This window comes from Triticum urartu, chromosome 1A, assembly GCF_056163025.1.
Source record: "Triticum urartu cultivar PI428250 chromosome 1A, HENAU_Tu73, whole genome shotgun sequence".
Classification (NCBI taxonomy): Eukaryota; Viridiplantae; Streptophyta; class Magnoliopsida; order Poales; family Poaceae; genus Triticum; species Triticum urartu.
This window is the reverse complement of record NC_141873.1, coordinates 542,085,921-542,105,118: the sequence shown is the minus strand read 5'-3', so window position 1 is coordinate 542,105,118 and position 19,198 is coordinate 542,085,921. Positions and strand designations below refer to the sequence as shown.

The window sequence follows — 19,198 nt, the reverse complement described above, 5'->3', positions numbered from 1 at the left end:
GTACCTGGTTCGATCCCTTCCTCGATTCTTAGTCCTTCTTGGATTTTTCGCTGTGTTCCGCTAATGGGTCGGCGCAGCTGGAGTCGCCCATGTGTGTTCGCTCGGCAATTCGCCGCAATGAGCGGCGCATAGGAGCTCCCCTGAGATTGATCAATGCTTTAATCGCTAGCTATGCGCATAAAAGAGAAACCTTTCCCATTTTAAATCTCAACCGTTAATGTTTATGGTTAATGTAAAATTACCGGATATGAAGGGGCAACAAAAGCGAAATCTTTCGTCATTTAATATTAGGTAGTAGAAATGGGTTAAGTAAGTGTTGTTAGTCCAATAAAATAATTACCATGGACAATTTGGGCATCCATAAGGAGTTGATATTATTTTTACCAACACCCAAGGATTTTATTACATATTGTACGCATTTTTGTTTCATTGTGAAGTTTTGCCAAATTAATTGTGATGACATGGCACCATTAACAGGGTATCACTGTAGCATAATACTAGGGGTGTTACAAATCTCCTCCACTACAAGAAATCTCGTCCCGGCACTTAAGAGGTATAGTAAGGGGGAAATAATTGGCTACAAAATTCTAACGAATCTTCTTGGTCTTAGTTGCTCTTCTCGAAGATGTCAATCCATTGTGTTGATGTCTTCATTTCGCTGCATCAGGGCATCATGATGTAGTCGTCACCCTTTCTTCAAAATCTCCATCGTATTTACAAATAGGATAAGAGGGGAAAACTTTATAGAGATGGATCTCTGGAAGGATTGGCATCCGGTAATTATTTCAGGGAATGAAGGTAAGGTATTTCTTGAATTGGAACTTAGGAACTATATCGAGAGCAACGTAATAAGGTGAAAGAATTTCCAAACGGATAGGCAATAATTTAATGCCCAATCTAGGGTGTGAATGGGGTTCAGAGCAATGAGAATAAGTACTGTGTCTGATACCAGAATAGACCATCTCTAGGAAGGTCCTCATGAATTACATACGAAGCCAAGTGCGAGGAATAACTTTGGAAAGAGGGATGTACAGGAGAGTCAGGTTTAGATCCCGTGGAACTGTGGTTAGTGTGGATTAAGAGTAGGAAGAGCGGTGACATCTTGCACGGTCACGATAGCATGGCATGTTAGAGGATAGCTTGTCAGCTATATTGGCAACAATGTCGGTACCAAGAGCGGGGGACGAAGAGAATCATTTTCCTGCTCGTTAAGATGAGGCGGACCAATAGGCAAAGTTCTCGTCCACCTGTGTTACCGAAATGTCATCAACAATAGTATCAGGGTCTTCCTGACAGAGTTGAGGTTTTTACATAAGCGGGGAAATATTACTGCTTAGATCATATAGATCATAAGAAAGGTTAAACAAATCAACGGAAATGAAAATGTGATTAATAGATTAATCAAACCAAGGGAAAGAAAAATGTGTTTAAACACAAGTATTATGAGTATATCCTTCACAAGAACAAGCAGAGCATAATATACATAACAAAGCAGCAAATAGATAACCATTTAGGTAAAGGGGCGAGGAAATTCATGATGTTACCCGTACAATGGTGTTTGGATAATTGATCAAGAAACATTTAGCTTTCGCTTCCAATGTTCTGGTTGGTATTCGAAATCCCACAGTCATGCTTCGAGGTAGCAATGATATGGCTTTTAAAGTAAGGGTTGGGTCTAAAGATCATAAGAATACACCAGGAACAATTTCAAGCATAGCAAAGAATCCAAGGTATAACCAGGACATGACCAAGTTTGTGCCAGCAGGAGGTCAAGGATGTTGTTGACGATAACACAAATCATTGAGGGGGCAAGGATGGATTTCTCATCATGAATTCAATTGACCTCTCAGGAGAAGTCAAAATGTTGACGGTGATCACGACACATTTTTTCAACAGGTTTCAAGAGGGTGCAATCGAACAGCGTCGACATCAAGCAAAAGGAACGGTGAAGCAAAAGGTTATCAAAACCATAGATAAGATGCAATCTCAGAATCGGAGTTGCTTTTCAAGACAACAAAATGATGTTGAAAACTCGACCTAAGCCTTGCTCACAGTCTGAAGAATTCGTGCACCAAAGGAGGATGAGGTAGCATGGTCAAGGGTGGCATGATAAGGATGTAACCGATAGTCTAGGAATGACAAGATTGAGTTTAAATTTCCCAGCAACAAATTACTAGGGGTATTGAATTGCAGTGCGGATTCGATTCACTACTCGATGTTCTCGGTTGACGACAACCTAGAACCCGTGGAGTGACTATGGCAGGGAAAAGGTATCACTTCATCAAAAATTCATAAGATGTAGTAAAATGGCATGATATCCTCGAGATACCAAGGGGGTAATACTCGAAGGTAGAACATAATAGAAGTTGAACTGGGTTGTTGTCTTGCGACAGCAGATACTTTAACCTTGTCAAAAAATAGATGAGGCACGGGAATGGAGTTACCAATATGAGGTCGGCATGGTCAAAACCACAACTTCATGGAATCAAGTTAAAGATACTGCTACTTCTTGAGCTTGTGTTGGTTTTTCTTGAAGAGGAAAGTGTAGTGCGGCAAAGTAGAGATAAGTATTTCCCTCAGTTTGAGAACCAAGGTAACAATCCAGTACGAGAAACACACAAGTCACCAGTTGCACCTACACAAACAAACAAATACTTGCAACCAACGCGATAAAGGGTTGTCAACCCCTTCACGATTACTTGCAAGGTTGAGATTTGATAGAGATAGGTATAAAAGATAAATAAAAGTGCAAAATAAAGTAAAGATAAATAAATTACGGCAAGGTATTTTTGGATTTTTGGTTTTGTAGGTCTGAAAATATTATGATAAAAATAGACCCGGGGCCCATAGTTTTCACTAGAGGCTTCTATCTTGAAAGAAAGTATACTGTGGGTAAACAAATTACTATTGAGCAATTGATAAAAAAGCATGAAGTCATGGCGATATCTAAGGCAATGATCATGAATATATGCATCACGTCCGTGAAAAGTAGACCGACTCCTGCCTGCATCTACTACTATTACTCCACACATCGACAGCTATCCAGCATGCATCTAGTGTATTAAGTTAACAAGAACGGAGTAACGTGTTAAGCAAGATGACATGATGTAGATGGATAGATCCAATCAATATGATATAAACCTCATCTTTTTATCCTTAATGACAACAATACAAATACGTGCCTCGCTACCCCTTCTGTCACTGGGTGAGGACATCGCAAGATTGAACCCAAAACAAAGCACCTCTCTCATTACAAGATAGATCAATCTAGTTGGCCAAACCAAATCAATAGGCCGGAGAGAAATACAAAAATATCTTAATCATGCATAAAAGAGTTTAGAGGCAGAGGCAGGTGACGAACGTTGCTCAGAGTTCATTTTGCCAGGTTGGTATGTGTGACTTATACTATATTTTTTATGATATAAATGTGACACGTATTACCATGATAAGAATAACATGGAGTCTTTCTCGTAATGGAGCCAGTTTTTTGTTGGTCCGCGCCTTTCCTCTGATCCAACATAAATATACTCATACCACACGATCTAAACTTATGACTGCCAAGTGTTTGGGTTTATTCCTCGCAAAAAAGTGGTCGTGTTTATGTGCCAGCCACGCTCCCAGTCAACTCCTCCATTCATGCATTGGCTCTTAACTTCACTTGAGCGGCAGCAAAACAAACTGTTGCACCTAGACGGAGCACATGTCCTGCCATAAATTCTAAACGTTGATGCATCTTTTATTGAGGATCTGCATAGACGATCATGTGGGGCAATAGTTAGAGACCACAAAGGTAATTTCATTGTTGCTTCTACTTCTCGCATTGAGCATGTCGCATATGTCGTCTCTGCAGAAGTGGCGGCATTACTTGAAGGTTTAAAGTTACTTCAAAGTATGGGGTGCAATAATGTCTTGGTAAGGATGGATAATTCTGTTGTGGTCGATGCTATACATCTGAATGAGAGACATTCTATGATGGCGGCTTCAGTTTTAGATTATTGCAGAGAGTTATTACGAGAGTTCGGGAAGGTTACTATTGAGCACAATAATAGAGAATCAAATGTAATTGCTCATGAGCTAGCTGAGTGGGGGCATACAAACACCCCTTCTTTATGGGTGGATGCACCTCCGGTTACTATTGCTAAATTTTAGCAGATGATGTAATTATTATTTAAGGTTAATAAAGCTAGCCATGAAGGTCTTACCGTAAAAAAAACTCCTGTAGCGTGCGTTTTGAAAATTAATTTGTATGGCTTTTGCTATTTTCTAAACAGGCATTATCTTCACGAACAATACAAAAATGGTCCAACAAATCAAAAATAGTTCACAAATTCACAAAAAACTTCAAAATTTTGGCAATTGTTCAACAACTTTACAAAAACTTCGCAGATTTGAAAATGTTTGTGAATTTTAGAAGTTATTCCAAAATTTAAATAATGTTCATGAATTTCTAAAAAACCTGAATTTAAAATTTTGAAATTTACTTAATGAACGAGAATTGAAAAACGTTCACTAAGTTTGAAAACTTTTCGGTAAACAAGAATTGAGAAATGTTCACTGAAAATTATTCACGAATATGATTTTTTTTTCATGAATTTGAAAAGATGTTGGCTTATAGCGATCACACCCCTCCTGAATCGGTCACAGCGCCAGCCACGCTCACGATCAACTCTTGTAGCACACGTTTTGAAAATTAATTTGTATATGACTTTTGCGTTTTTCTCACCAATCATTTTCTTCACGAATAATAAAAAGAAAGGTTCCGCAAATCAAAAATAGTTCAGAAATTCACCGGAATCTTCAAAAACTAGCAATTACCCAACAATTTTAGAGAAAACAAAATAACAGATTTTAAAGATGTTTGTAGATTTTAAAATTTGTTCCAAAATTTAAAAATTGTTCATGAATTTATTTATTTTTGAAAATTCTTTAGTGAAAGAGAGTTATAAAATATTCAATGAAAAATATTCGTGAAATTGAAAATTGTTCGGTGAACGAGAATTGAGAAATGTTCGGTGAAAACATTCATGAATATGAAAATTGTTAATGAACTTGAAAAGATGTTGGCAATTTCAAAAAAATTGTATGAATTTGAAAATCGTTCATGTCTTAAAATACATTCGTGAATCTGAAAATTTGTTTGGTGAATAAGATTTTAAAAAATGTTCAGGATATTGGAAAATTGATCATGACTTTAAAAATATGCCGTGAACTGAGAAAATATGCATCCGTTGAAAAAAACTTAGGTATTTGGAAAAAAATATTCATGAATTTTTTTGTATATTTTGAAAATGAAAAGAAATTAAAAAAATAGAAACTGAAGAAAAATATGGAAAACTATGCAAAAAGAAAAACCTCTGGAACCTTACCAAAACCGGACCAAAGTAAACCGGTTCCTGGTTCTAGACATGAACGGTTGCAGTCTGCCGAAAAAGAGAACTTGTGTAATGAAAATACGATTGTTGTTCTTATTGGGCCGCAGCCGATGTCGGACCGCCTGTAGGCGAGCGGAAGGCGATACATACTACTCCATTTCGATTCCCTAAAAAAAACGAGTCCATTTCGCTGAATTTTGTACTTGTGCCGCTGGGCTGAGACAGTCAACTTTATGTGCTGAGGTCAAATAAATTTTTTATTACTTCCTACCTAACAGTGTTTGCTGAAGTTACGAATTACGATCGGCCTTTTCAACTGAGCTTCGTCCGGCAGTGCCTAATCGGCGCTTCAGGCGCCATTACTAAACCTGCCGCTTGCGTGGACTGGCCAAACAAGCGCACGGATGACTCGCTCACGCATGCAATCGATTTCGTTCATTCGCCGTTTTTTTTCCGCTCCATTAACTGTTTGTCGATCAACTTTTGACCAATTTAACCAGTTTGACCATTGACTTAAAACAACATGGATCTAAAAAAGTTGATAAATTTGAAAATAGTTTATGTAATTCAAAATTTCGTAATTTGAGAAAAGTTAACGAGTACGAAAAATGTCTGCAGATTTTAAAACGTTTCAATAAAACGAGGGATTGGCGCCTGGTCCCCTCGACGACGATGCGCCAGGTCGTGGGCTCGTGGACCGTTGCAAAACGGGGTACCGAGCTGTTGTTTTCGCAGTTGGTTTGCTCGGTCGCCCCGGTTTCGGCCACCAAATGCAAGTCAGCCCTCTCCGGCCGGCCTCAGCGCTGGTTTTTTACTCTTTCCCAGCTACCGGTTGACCTGTAGGCTGTAGCCCCCTGATCACGTCACAACGTTTTCCAGATACCACACGGGCCCAATTTTGAAACCAGCGGACTCATGCGCAGAGCCGCAGCGAGACACCCCTGTTTCAGCCGCCTTCTTTCCCCCCTTGCACTCCAAGCCACCCTTAATTACTCGCCGATGACTCCACCGCCTGCGGTATATATACAGGTCCCAGCCCCGCCTTCGTCCCTCACCACAATCTAGCAACGAACTGCAAAAGCAGAACCAGCGACAGAGATCCATCCTTCTCTTCTTCTAGCGACAAGGATGGCGACCGCCGGGAAGGTGATCAAGTGCAAAGGTGTGTTCCTCAGATGGTAGTCAGTTTCATCTGATTTTGGTTGATGTTTTGAGGACGGGTGGAGATCTGAATTGTGCGGTTCGTTGGTTGCAGCGGCGGTGGCATGGGAGGCCGGGAAGCCGCTGTCGATCGAGGAGGTGGAGGTGGCGCCGCCGCACGCCATGGAGGTGCGCGTCAAGATCCTCTACACCGCCCTCTGCCACACCGACGTCTACTTCTGGGAAGCCAAGGTATCCACTCAAATAATTCTATATGTATCTCAAAAGCGTTTGTGTTTTCCTATTGGGTAAATTGCAGTGATGCATCAGTGGCTAATGAAATTTGTAATGATGTTCTGCTTGGATTTGTGCAGGGTCAAACTCCTGTTTTCCCTAGGATCTTAGGCCATGAAGCTGGAGGGTAAATATGCATCCTCTCTGTCTCTGTCTCTGTCTTATTCTGTTTCAGCTGTTGCTTGGAGGAGGAATCTTGAATCCTAAATCATAGTTTATTCTCTCTGGCTTCTAATTCTAGTCATCCTGAGTACTGATCTCTGTCAACGGTATTAGATTCATATACCCTACATAAAGCAAGTGTCCATATTTTATTGCCAATGGGATAAAACATACTATGAACTATGAAGAATTATGGGAAAACGTCATCCATGACACAAGCTCACATCACAAACTGCTCTGTACAATCATACAGTTTTGGACTACACAAACTGCTCAGTACAATCATACAGTTTTGGACTAGTTAATCTCCTCAGCATGTTTGCTCTTCATAGTTTATCTTTTCTGGCATCTCTTTACACCAAATAGCTTCTTTGTCGCAGCATCGTCGAGAGTGTCGGAGAAGGTGTGACTGAGCTTGTGCCGGGTGACCATGTCCTCCCGGTGTTCACCGGCGAGTGCAAGGACTGTGCCCACTGCAAGTCAGAGGAGAGCAACCTTTGTGATCTCCTCAGGATCAACGTCGATCGTGGCGTGATGATCGGCGATGGGCAGTCTCGCTTCACCATCAATGGGAAGCCGATTTTCCACTTCGTCGGGACCTCCACCTTCAGCGAGTACACCGTCATCCATGTCGGTTGCCTCGCAAAGATCAACCCCGAGGCGCCCCTTGACAAAGTTTGTGTTCTCAGCTGTGGCATCTCAACTGGTAAGACTGATATAATAGCTCGTCACATGCCATTGTTTCCAAATGAAGCACAATGGTTTAGGATGCCTTGATTAGTTGCTGAGTTGTCATTTTTCTTCAGGACTTGGTGCTACGCTCAATGTCGCAAAACCAAAAAAGGGTTCCACGGTGGCAATTTTCGGTCTTGGAGCTGTAGGACTTGCTGTGAGTAACATTCCAAGATGTTAATCTTCCACGACATATTTTTTACAGGCTGAAGAGAATTATGCGCTATAGCCATGAATAATGACTGTATGCTTTTCACATGAGCAGGCCATGGAAGGGGCCAGGATGGCTGGGGCATCAAGGATCATTGGTGTGGATTTGAACCCTGCAAAATACGAACAAGGTACAATAATCTTAAAACAAGGGTGTCTTGGCAAATGTTTTCGGATTGATAGAACACTGAACCTAACAACATGTACTACATTATTTTTCAGCTAAGAAATTTGGATGCACGGACTTTGTGAACCCAAAGGACCACACTAAGCCCGTGCAAGAGGTCTGTTGTCCATGTCCCTCAGTAAACATTTTCCCCTTTATTCAATCTTCATGACATGAACAATGATGCTCTCCAGGTGCTTGTCGAGATGACCAATGGCGGAGTCGACCGTGCGGTTGAGTGCACTGGCCACATCGATGCAATGATCGCCGCCTTCGAATGTGTCCACGATGTACGTAGCTCGCACTATACCTACTATAAATAACATATCTGTACTCCAACGATAATTAATCACACCCTCTGCTTTAGAAGAGTTTAGACTGAATGTTGCAATCTGGTGGATGCAGGGGTGGGGCGTGGCCGTGCTGGTTGGCGTGCCGCACAAGGAGGCGGTGTTCAAGACCTACCCAATGAACTTCCTCAACGAGAGGACCCTGAAAGGCACCTTCTTCGGCAACTACAAGCCACGCACCGACCTCCCGGAAGTCGTCGAGATGTACATGAGGAAGGAGCTGGAGCTGGAGAAGTTCATCACGCATAGCGTGCCCTTCTCGCAGATCAACACGGCGTTCGACCTCATGCTCAAGGGGGAGGGCCTGCGCTGCATCATGAGGATGGACCAGTAGATCACCGCCTCCCATCATTCATCAATGTGTCTCGCTGTTTTCAGATTTGGCGCTTGAGAAGCAAAAGGCAAAAAAACAAAAAGTTAGAAATCTCCCCTTGGATAATAATGTACTAGTCGCGAGATGTGTTCATCTCTATGGTCTCAGATAGAACGAATGGGTCTTTGTTTTGAGTGTGTCGTCGGCAGCTTTCAGTTAGCATGTAAATTACTATCATTGTGCACAATGGTAATTAATATCTTGCAGCATCTGTCTTAATGTTGGGAGCGTCTATGACACGGGTGCCTGGAACTTGTTGTTCCAGTCACCCTTTTTTTGTGCAGAACGATTTGCTTTCGACGGCAACACCTAGATCAAGTAGAGAAAACGTGACTGGTTCTTTTTTGCTGTTTAGACCGATTTTCACTTACCTGGCAAAGCAACAGCCCAAACGGAGAGAAGGCCAGCCAGGCTCACCTATCTATCAGAAACTGTCCACATAGAGGATGGAAAATAAGCTATTGGTAAACGGTTAACAGTTCTTTGCTTTGTCCTTGTCTTGCGTAGAGAAGATTATCCTAGCATGTTTGTTTGGTGCTGGTAAAAAAGGCTGGGTTTCAATATGGACTACATATGGACTGAAATGAGTGAACAAACACAGTAAAATATGTCTATATACATTCGAATTAGAAGAAAGAAAAAAAAACATCTTACATTAGCGTACAGAGGGAGTAGTACTGTACTGACTTTGTTGGAGACAGAATTAACGAGATATATTGGAGCATATTACATGACTACATGAAACTGCCTCGTTTATAGTTTCTTTGTTTCTTGAGAAGATTTATGTGTAGTTTTCTTGTTCTTGAATAAAGGTGGTTTCAGAGGGGGTTTTTCAGATGTTTCAGGTATCTGTCAAACAATAACTTGACAGGCTCAATTCCAAATGCCCTTTCGCAGTTGACTTCATTGACTGTTCTTTAAGCTGAGCAAGTTTTGTAACATTTTGATCCTTTCCCCCCAATTACTTTGAGTCATGCAAATACTATTTTGTTCATATACAGGGATTTGTCAGCCAACCAGCTCAATGGATCAAATTCCCTCCGGACTTTTCAAAAGTGTTCAAGATGGCTCCCTGAATCTAAGGTAAGTTTGCGGGAAATGCCTGTTGGTTCCTGGGGACATCTGTCCCTGGAATCTCACCATTCATTACCCTCCCGATCCCCCCATCTGCTATCAGTATTCTGACTTTCCCTCCTATATTCTGTCACACCTACAATTTATCAATTCGTACTGTCCTGTACTTCTGACTCGGGCCCGCATGGCATTAAACCAGTGTCTCATCTACCAACTGCCAAATCCTCTTACACTCTGTACCTGTATCCGTCACTTTTGGCTTCAACTCGCTGTACCTCCAGATTTTGCACTTCGCGCCCGCGACAAGAATTGAAGATTAACACTTCAGCACTCACTCCGGTGCTTTATGGAGATGACAGAACCTAAAATCCTTGTTTCCAGTACTGGACAGTCAACTGTTCCTACACTAAACATTACTACTGAACTTATCATCTTAAATTTACTTATCTTATTTCCAGTAATCTTCAGATAACTTCTCTCTGCGCGGCCAACATATTGTTTAATAAAATGCTTCCTATTCAGTAAAGGATTATGTAATACTTTCATTGTTCTCCAATCATGGTGACATGCTTTATGTACGTTCATTTTTTCTAATGTTGATCAAATCAAGTTGTTGTTCATAGCGATGAACTACTTACCTTGGTTTATTTTATTCCGGATTAATAAATCATGTAGAACGTGGGTTTACAATTTTCATTACAAATACCCTTTGTTTCTCGGATTTATATATACCTGATAGGGAAAAAAAGTAATTACGAAAAAATTCAAAAGTTTCTAAAACTTTTTTGAAATAAACTATATCTTCTTTTCTACCCGTATAAAAAGTTTTGAGAAGGAAAAACTGACATCAACTTCAGGGCAAAACAACAATATTTCAAAGACAAAAGTTTGAATAGTAATTTTATATAGTGTTGATATTATTTTTTTCCCAGCAAAAAATACCATGAAAGTTCTTCCTTGCCCAAACTTTTTATACGAGTATAACAGAAGGTCAAGTTTATTTCAAAAACATTTTTTTTACTTTTTGATAATTACTATTTGTTATATAGGGTGTATATGCGCCTGATATGAAAAAATAGTAATCACAAAAGTCAAAAAAAATCTGAATTTTTTTAAAATAAACATGACCTTCTTTTGTAGTTGTACAAAAAGTTTGACGAAGGAAAAAACTCCCATTGATTCCTGGGTGAAGAAAATAAAAATTCGAGGAAAAATGTGTGAATAGTAACTTCTATATAGTGTTGATTTTGCTTTTTCGCCCACAAGTCAACGGGAGTTTTTCTTTCCCCAAACTTTTTATGCAGCTACTGTACAAAAGAAAGTCAAATGTATTTAAAAAAAAATCAATTTTTTTACTCCTTTGGTAATCATGATTTTGTTTTTTCGCCCACAAGTATACTTTTTGTTTCTCCAAACTTTCTATACAACTTCTGAAAAAATCAAATTTATTTTTGAAAAAGTTTCAGAATTTTTGACTCAAAGCGTGGAACCAAGGCTTCTTCCTAGTACTAGGCAGTACACTCCCAATAAATGAGGCTGCCAACTTCCAGCTTTATTAACGAAAACATTGGAGGCAAGCTTTACAGTTCGTTTTATCTTAGCAGCGTCCAGAATTCCGGAGAGACACGACTCTGACAGTAGCCACCCAAGAACAGGAAGGGGCGTGTGTCAGTAGAGCAGCATTTATCCTTCGACAGAATGGAGTATAACGCGTTTTATCACTCCAGGCGACTGTCTGTATTTCTTATTCACTACTTTACGTCCAGATCACAAAGCCCCTGTGCACGCTATGGATAACGGGGACATATGTCACCATAGACCAAACGTCCGCCTCCGTAAATTTGCCCCATTCTATAGAGCTCATGTGTGTTGATAAATTTCATTAAGCTTGTTGATAAATTCCAACGGCCATTCATGCCAGCCTGCTAAAACTAGGAGCAACATGTTGGCCATTCACATTGCAGTTCCTGTGGCTGTGATTCTCGTGATACTATTGGTGGTACTACTACTCTTTTTGTTTTGTAAGACGAAAAAAGCCAGGTGAGGCTTTGGAATGAGCACGACAATTCTCTGACCTTTTCCCACACGAGTGAACACAGCTAACATTAGACATGTCATCCCTTTTCTATGAAGGACCAGTGAGCAACCCCGTGAAGCCGCAAAATGAGATGACGACAAGCTATGCAATGGTAAACGATGTCTGCGGGGATGGTTCGTTACGACTCGAGAGCCGCCAGTTCACATACAGGGAGCTTCAGATGATAACAAACAACTTCCAGCGAGTGCTTGGTCGGGGAGGCGATATATTATTACCTGAGCACTTTGAACTGAAAAAAAAAAAGAGTTGATATTCATGTTCCAGTGTCAACCTACTTGCAGGAAGCAACCGCAATGGAGCATGTTTGACTTGGCCACAGAGACTCCGAATCGCACTTGAATCTGCACAGGGTACATATGTGAATGCAGATTATATTAAGTTTGCCATTGAATGTTTAGTGTTCTCAATAACCTGAGCACTGGCTGGTCTGGTGATGTGCAGGGCTAGAGTACCTACACAAGGGGTGCTACCTGCCCCTCATCCACAGAGACGTGAAGGCAACCAACATCCTATTGAACGCAAAGATGGAGGTTAGGATCGCTGACTTTGGCTTGTCCAAGGCCTTCAGCAATGACAATGAAACCCACGTGTCCATGAACACACTCATTGGCACACCCGGATATGTTGATCCAGAGTACCAGGCGACGATGCAGCCAACAGCAAAGAGTGACGTGTATAGCTTTGGTGTCGTACTGCTAGAGCTAGTCACAGGAAAGCCAGCCAGCCTACAGGAGGCGGTGCCCGTCAACATAACCCAGTGGGTGCACCAGCGACTAACGCGGGGCAATATTGAGGGTGTGGTGGACGAACGCATGCGTGGTGGATATGATGTCAACGGGGTGTGGAAGGTTGCAGATATCGCACTCAAGTGCACTGCACAAGCCTCGGTGCAGCGTCCCACCATGACCGACGTGGTGGCACAATTGCAGGAATGTGTCGAGCTAGAGAATGGGCGTGTTGGAGGCAACACAAACAACGGCTTCCACGGCGGTAGCAGCGGTGATGTCCCGAACTTGAGCTATCATGCCTACACCACCGATCGGTCCACCAGTGTGAGCCAGAACAGCACTACAATTGAGATGGAGCATAATGTTATCAGGGAGCCAACAATGCCTACTGGTCCTGCTGCACGTTGATACTTCTATGTCTCATTGCTAGTCAGTTCTAAAGGCGGCCATCAATTCTATTGTTTTTTCTCCTTGAAGTGGTATGTCTGTGATTTTGAAATATTTTGAGTTTTCGGAAGTGAGTCCAGATGTAAAATTGTTCATTAGACATCTGAAGTGTGTTGTTTATAAAGTTTAAAATTTTTGAAGGAAGACCTCGGGGTGGATGCTTATTGTTTGCTCTCCTTTTGCTTAGTACTACAACTTGCTTCTGCTCAGTTTTGGAGGGAAAGAGGGAACACATCTTCTCAGGTTACAGCCTAGTGGTTCAAGTTATTCTGTTGAAATTCTTCAGTTCCTAGAAGATTTCAGTTTAAATGTACAAGATTCAGATTTGTTATTTTGCGAACTAAGCAGACCACGTTATTTCCTATCTTCCACTCTTCACAACAGAGCAGCGGCAGAAATGGTATGGAGCAGCAGCAAGAAGTAGTACTGAGCAGCGGCAGAAATAGTATGGAGCAGCAGCAAGAAGTAGTACTGAGCAGCTGAAGTAATCTACTGAGTATGCCTAGTGGTTCAAATTAATCTGTTGAAATTCTTCAGCTCCTATCACAGTCAGCATGAACACCCAACCCATTGAATGTTCAGAAAACTGAAGTGATATACTACTCTTTGCTCATGCTGTTAATCATAACAGGAAGACTGCAACGAGCTATTCCCAACAAAGCTGCAATCTCATGTCCCCGAGGCCCGAAGCTTATGCGAAGGCGGAATGGTTCATCATGAGATAAAAGTCGCCCTGTTCCAAATTGATCAATCATAGCATCGAATCAACATACTTGTCACTCGATTGCCTCGGCGCTGAGCTGCAGCGTGGGCAGAAAAGCCATGGCCTCGCCGTCGATGGCGAGAGTCTCCTCATCGTCCATGAAGCACTTGGTGGCGAACTTGACGCTGCCCAACAGATATTGCTATTAATTGCCAGGAAGCGCAATGCTAGAAGATACAAAAATGGCGCTAGGTGGTAGTATACATGTGCCTTCCGCCGGTGGCCTTGATGTGGAGCGCCTGCACCTGCGCGACCACCTCGTCTCCGACGTGCACCGGCGCCGCGAACTTGAGGGACTGGCTCGCGTACACGGCTCCAGGCTGCACGAGGAAGCAGCCGTCAGATCAGGGTGGGATGCCCGCCAGCCGTTCGGCGGAATGGCAAAGAGGGGGAGGAAAGGAGCGCACGAAGTGGGAGGCGATGAGGGCGGGGAAGAGGGAGGCGACGAGCATGCCGTGCACCACGCGGCCGCGCTGGAACCCGCCCGTCCCGCGCGCGAAGGCATCATCAAGGTGGACGGGGTTGCGGTCGCCGCTCACCCCCGCGTACGCCGCCACGTCGTCCTCCGTGAACCGCCGCCGGCGCGGGCGCAGCGCGTCGCCCACCTTCAGCGCCGCCGCTATGGTTGCCGTTGTCGACGCCGCGCGGACGTGAGTGGCCGCGCGGGTGAGGCTGACGAGACGCATCCTGGTAGCTTTTCCTCCCGGCGCCGGGATGTGGGGATGAAGCGAGAGAGGGCCGCTGCAAAGGAAAACGATGGCCTGTGTGTATGCATCGCGGCCCACCAGGCCATCTGCCGATGTACTGGACCCGGCCCAAGAAATCGAAACCGCCAGTGCGTATACTACTCTCTAGGACTGCTTACGCGTATTACACCGTATGCCACGGTGATTTCGTTACTGGCTGGAGTGACATTTGGTATGATCAGGATACAGAAGGCAGAAGAAAATTGGATTCAGACTAGTTGCAGTGTTCATGTATATGTATGGCAGACTCTGTCAAACACTTCAGCAAACAGATCCATCGAATTTGCTGTTGCTTCAGAAACCGACATGAACTCTCAAAAATATTGCAGTTTCGACATGTTCTGCTGCAATTCGATTCAGTCGTTCACAGATGGCAAGATGCAGATACGACATCACATTACATTTACCCATTCATGAGAAAAGATAGCCACCTGCGTCCATAATTTAAACGAGATGGTAGCGGGATAACCAAACCAATCTGAACGGGTAAGGATCCATAGAGATAGAGAGGACTACAAGCAAGAACAGGGTGCACAGTGCTAAAGATGTTCAAACACAACCACACAAAGTGCCTGAGCTTAAGACTTTGGTAACAAACATCATCTGAACACAAGCTGCTGTGGAGGTAGCACTACAGTACTGACTCCTCAGTCTTCATCTCTCTCAGGAGGGAGGCCACAGGGAAGCAGCATTTTCTGCAAGACCAGAAACATGGTCTATATTAGAATACTCGTCGATACAGCTGCTTGATAAATAAGTGGACAAACATGCAAATGGAGACAATATAGTATGGCCAAATACAACACATGGAGGGCGACTACCTCAGATACTGGTAAATACATTAAGAACTTCAAACTTGCTAAATCAGATGGCAACAAAATGAATTTGATGAAACACAGAAACAGATCAATAGCATAACAAACATAGCATAGGGATTCAAATAGAAAACCTGGGCAGAGCAGGTTGAATTTTTTTTCTTCAATTTTGAGTATAAATGTTGATTTATACATTTTACCACAAGCCTGCAACACGATAGATATAGCAGTGTTTTTCTCTATGCATGCGCAATTGCAACCTGAGAAATTCTATTCACAATTTTTATTGCAGAGCAAATACCGCATCATAGATAGAAACTGTCACACTGGGATACTAGAGTACTACACTGATCAATACCACAATAAAATGGGAAAGATAAATGCTGACATTAGATAACTAGCTTGGCTCTCCTTATCCATATTGCATAGCACAGAATGTGCACATGGCTTTGAAATTGAAGCCTATTTAACAGTAGATGGTAAAAATGTGAATTAACAAAATATGGCCAGCTAGCCTTCAATTAAGGTTTGCATCAGTTTGAAAGCCGGAAATAATCAATTTAAGTCCAGTGTGTTTTGCTTCCGCCATTCAATATATGGAAAAGCCATCTGACATTTGAATGTGAACCATTTAGATGATGTGGAACCTCTTCAAGCTACATTTTTAACCCTTTGATGACAAATATGTCAATAATTTTGTGTATACTGGGGTAAAACTTATAAACTTAAACTCTGGGCATTCTGAAACCGTATTTCTAGACATGAAGTATCTCTCATATCACTTCAAGAAAGGGTTGTGAAACCTGTGTTCGCTCAGTTGGTGTATATTTATAAACATGAAGTACCACAAACTGTCACACATCACTACACTATTCTTTGGTAGCATGGAAACGAAATAACTTCAAGCCAGATTCTGACCATGATGTATTATGGCCCAGTAGAGAAACCTGCCCAGCTACAATTTGCAGCAACAATATGGTATTTAATGAGCTTGCATTGTGATACACTATAACAGCACTTTCATGGTGCATGGTCACCATTTAAAAAGGGCCAGTTATGATGCAAAGAGAGGTTCCATTAACAAAAGCAAGACTAGCATGAGCATCCCACAGGTGAAAGCCTAATGCAATCAAGTAACATAAGTCAATAGCGATACTAATTGTAATATATGCCAACCTTTATACACTCGTTCAGTTGTACACAATGTGCAGCTAAAACTCAGCAGGCAAGTTAATATATATTGCTTTCACACATACCTGCATAAATTCGTAACGCTCCCTTCCAATAGATTCATTCTCAGCAATGGAAAAATATGCCAACATCGGATAGTGTCCAACATAAGATGCATAGCTGTCTCTTTGGATATTTACAGCCCATTCACTGTAATACAAGGAAACGTAATGGTTAATATCTTACCAGCCCATGCCCAACCAAGAATACCAGTTAGCTAGTACAGCATTTTTAAAACAAGAAATGAGATACTTACAATCTGGTCAGGTCAGCATGCCCTGTTCCGACATACTTGGCTTGAAGATGCTCAAGTTGAGAATTGATGTTGAACCTGTCACTAGCCTTTAAAATAGTGATTCGTATTAGAACTGACAAGCGATTCAGTTAAAATATAAAAGGCTGTTACTAAAGCGACAATGCATTGGAAGACTATGACCTAGTTGAAGACTTTAAGCTGAAGCGAGCTAAAAGAAGGCAAGAAATCAATAGATGACCGGGTTGTATTTACTAGAATTACTCGAAATAAGCAAATTAAGAAAACAGACATCATGAAAGTGCAATTCAAAACATACAACAGCATCTGAGCTCTAAGGCTGACATTGTGGCACACACCATGTTAAAGCAACTACTCTACTCGAAGCTAACCACCAATACAATACGAAAAGGTAAATGTAACAACAATTCGACAGGTATTGAGCATATATTGCACGGGTTTTTAGCTAATACTACTAAAAATCAATTCAGTTAGCAGACAAGAATAAATATTAAATAGACCACATATAATGCCAATCGAATATTTTGGGGAGAATAAGCAGCATAAGAGAGATTGGGTCAGGGGCTACTGACCTGCATGGTGGCCGACGAGTATGACCCTGACCCTGGATGGGAGAGCCGGGAACCCCTGAATCAGATCTGCGGGCGGCGCGAGTGGGGATCGAGAGCGGTGGTGCTCGAGGAGGAGGGGGCAGGGAGGCGGCGGAGCTCCAGGAAGGTCGCCGGGGCGTACGACGTCGGGGGCGAGGGAAGGCGGCGGCGGTTGCTCGTGGAGACGAGGTGGCGGTCGATTCCGCCGACGAAATCCCAAAACCCTAGCCAGGCTCTGCTCGTCTTATCGGGGCCGCACTGGAGAAGGAGAAGTGAGCCGGTGGGACCCAGTTGTTCACAAGACACGTAGGTATGTCGTCAACTAAACATCCAAGAACAGCTAAAGAATACATAAAAAAACAGCTCAAGAAGGCCTACCTGATTTTTCAATACATTTTCATTATTGAATTTTATACAAAATGAAATAAAATGGTCATGATAGAGACCAATGTTGTCGCACAGGAAGATGGCCATCGTGTAATTCTGAGAGGCGTGCAAGTTCATATGCAAACCATACGGAGGGTTTGATGCATATCGCATGGGAAAAGATTGTGAGGAGACTGTGAATTGAAAATTAAATTGGTGTTTTATTGGAATGGATCGGACTTTTCAACATATTCTGATCTCAGTTCATTGTGGTTAAAGAGGGTACATATCACTAGAAAATGTGATAAGATAGTAGATCATCCAAGCAAGTAGAATGGTGCTTGGGAGCACTCACTTCATTTTCAAAACCAGACGCAACAGCATTTCCCTTTAGTATATTTAATAATTTAATATTCATTATATAAAGGTTGTGCCAAAGCATGACAAAGGTTCTATCGAAGCATACTAATCTAAGTAAACCATCTGGAATTAGTTTTCTTCTGTTGTTTGCACAAAATAGATAAGCGAGGTGCGAATTCACTACTTTACGTGTGTAAATTTCAATGATAAAATGCATCCGTTATGTCAGGTATGCACGATCAAATCAAAGCTTCCATGCCATCCAGCCTACTTGGTCTCAACACACGAATCTGCGCTATAGTAGATTCGACTGTGTGGACATGGATCATGTCGCGAAGCAAAAATGTCAGTGCCATGGATTCGTCATAGTTTTTGAAGATCCCATGTACCCAACATGTATTCAACTTGTTTTTATATTTCAAAAACATCTTCGAAAACCTACATTGAAGTTGATGTATCTATCGAGTATCCTATTCTAGAACAACGCTGCCTCATAATATGGAGAAAATTCCTTATTTGACATTGTATTAAAATCTGGTTTCTTATTTGACACTGAAAAAGATTTTCTTCCCTATTTGACACTAGTCCTAAATTTTATTCCCTATACGACACTTCCGTTCATTTTGAGCCTAAAAGACACCTGAAAAGACGATGTTGCCCCCCATGCAGTATGTGTGTGCGCGCGTGTGTGCTGTTGCGTGTGTGGGTGCACGCGCACATGTGTGCTACTGTTGCATGTGTGTGTGCATGTGTGCCGCTGCGTGTGTGTTTGCTACTGTGTGTGTACGTGCGTGTGTGTGCTGTTGCGTGCCTATGTGCTGCCTGCGTGTGTGCTGCTGCTGCATGTGTGTTGCTGCGTGTGTGTGCGCGTGCATGTGTGTTGTGTGCGTGTGTGTGCACGTGCGCGT

At 42.2% G+C, this 19,198-nt stretch overlaps 4 protein-coding genes across 9 annotated transcripts; 2 read left to right on the top strand and 2 right to left on the bottom strand.

Annotated features, from left to right (window-relative positions):
* The first annotated feature begins 6,440 nt into the window (after positions 1-6,440).
* On the top strand, positions 6,441-9,021 carry LOC125531215 (alcohol dehydrogenase 3). The gene is made up of 9 exons (XM_048695621.2): positions 6,441-6,534; positions 6,628-6,764; positions 6,887-6,933; positions 7,349-7,674; positions 7,775-7,857; positions 7,966-8,041; positions 8,133-8,194; positions 8,271-8,366; positions 8,482-9,021. Exons 1-9 carry the CDS (start codon positions 6,501-6,503, stop codon positions 8,758-8,760), a joined length of 1,140 nt encoding a protein of 379 aa, XP_048551578.1. The 5' UTR covers positions 6,441-6,500; the 3' UTR covers positions 8,761-9,021.
* LOC147992405 (3-hydroxyacyl-[acyl-carrier-protein] dehydratase, mitochondrial-like) lies at positions 7,886-14,641 on the bottom strand. Of its 6 annotated transcripts, XR_015609244.1 has the most exons (5): positions 14,317-14,641; positions 14,114-14,229; positions 13,920-14,034; positions 12,247-12,312; positions 8,629-8,812 (listed from the first exon to the last, which is right to left on the bottom strand). XR_015609244.1 is itself a non-coding variant. In XM_087530055.1 (4 exons), exons 1-3 carry the CDS (start codon positions 14,593-14,595, stop codon positions 13,923-13,925), a joined length of 507 nt encoding a protein of 168 aa, XP_087386181.1. In that variant the 5' UTR covers positions 14,596-14,641; the 3' UTR covers positions 7,886-8,023; positions 13,920-13,922. The 6 variants fall into 6 exon arrangements, 5 of the variants coding, with proteins under 5 accessions (XP_087386181.1, XP_087386186.1, XP_087386178.1 ...); XM_087530055.1 differs by lacking the exons at positions 8,629-8,812; positions 12,247-12,312 and adding an exon at positions 7,886-8,023; XM_087530060.1 differs by lacking the exon at positions 12,247-12,312.
* Positions 12,496-13,215, top strand: LOC125531214 (putative LRR receptor-like serine/threonine-protein kinase At1g51880). The gene has a single exon (XM_048695620.2). The coding sequence runs from the start codon at positions 12,496-12,498 to the stop codon at positions 13,105-13,107; it is 612 nt and encodes a 203-aa protein (XP_048551577.2). The 3' UTR covers positions 13,108-13,215.
* Positions 14,642-15,040: 399 nt separating the features above from the next.
* Positions 15,041-17,864, bottom strand: LOC125531216 (uncharacterized protein At4g14342). Its single transcript, XM_048695622.2, has 4 exons — positions 17,547-17,864; positions 16,957-17,042; positions 16,727-16,850; positions 15,041-15,350 (listed from the first exon to the last, which is right to left on the bottom strand). Exons 1-4 carry the CDS (start codon positions 17,550-17,552, stop codon positions 15,303-15,305), a joined length of 264 nt encoding a protein of 87 aa, XP_048551579.1. The 5' UTR covers positions 17,553-17,864; the 3' UTR covers positions 15,041-15,302.
* Between the last annotated feature and the right edge of the window lie 1,334 nt (positions 17,865-19,198).

Bases quoted from the DNA above. Each gene is read 5' to 3' on its own strand.
- LOC125531215 (XM_048695621.2), top strand. From the start codon at position 6,501: ATGGCGACCGCCGGGAAGGTGATCAAGTGCAAAG. The intron at 7,675-7,774 runs GTAAGACTGATA...ATTTTTCTTCAG, and splicing joins CAGCTGTGGCATCTCAACTG to GACTTGGTGCTACGCTCAAT. The intron at 8,042-8,132 runs GTACAATAATCT...ATTATTTTTCAG, and splicing joins CCCTGCAAAATACGAACAAG to CTAAGAAATTTGGATGCACG.
- LOC125531214 (XM_048695620.2), top strand. From the start codon at position 12,496: ATGGAGGTTAGGATCGCTGACTTTGGCTTGTCCAAGGCCTTCAGCAAT.
- LOC147992405 (XM_087530055.1), bottom strand. From the start codon at position 14,595: ATGCGTCTCGTCAGCCTCACCCGCGCGGCCACTCACGTCCGCGCGGCG. The intron at 14,230-14,316 runs GTGCGCTCCTTT...TTCCTCGTGCAG, and splicing joins CCCTCATCGCCTCCCACTTC to CCTGGAGCCGTGTACGCGAG. The intron at 14,035-14,113 runs GTATACTACCAC...TCTGTTGGGCAG, and splicing joins GCCACCGGCGGAAGGCACAT to CGTCAAGTTCGCCACCAAGT.
- LOC125531216 (XM_048695622.2), bottom strand. The intron at 16,851-16,956 runs GTAAGTATCTCA...CTTGTATTACAG, and splicing joins CATGCTGACCTGACCAGATT to TGAATGGGCTGTAAATATCC. The intron at 15,351-16,726 runs GTATGTGTGAAA...CTGGTCTTGCAG, and splicing joins AGCGTTACGAATTTATGCAG to AAAATGCTGCTTCCCTGTGG.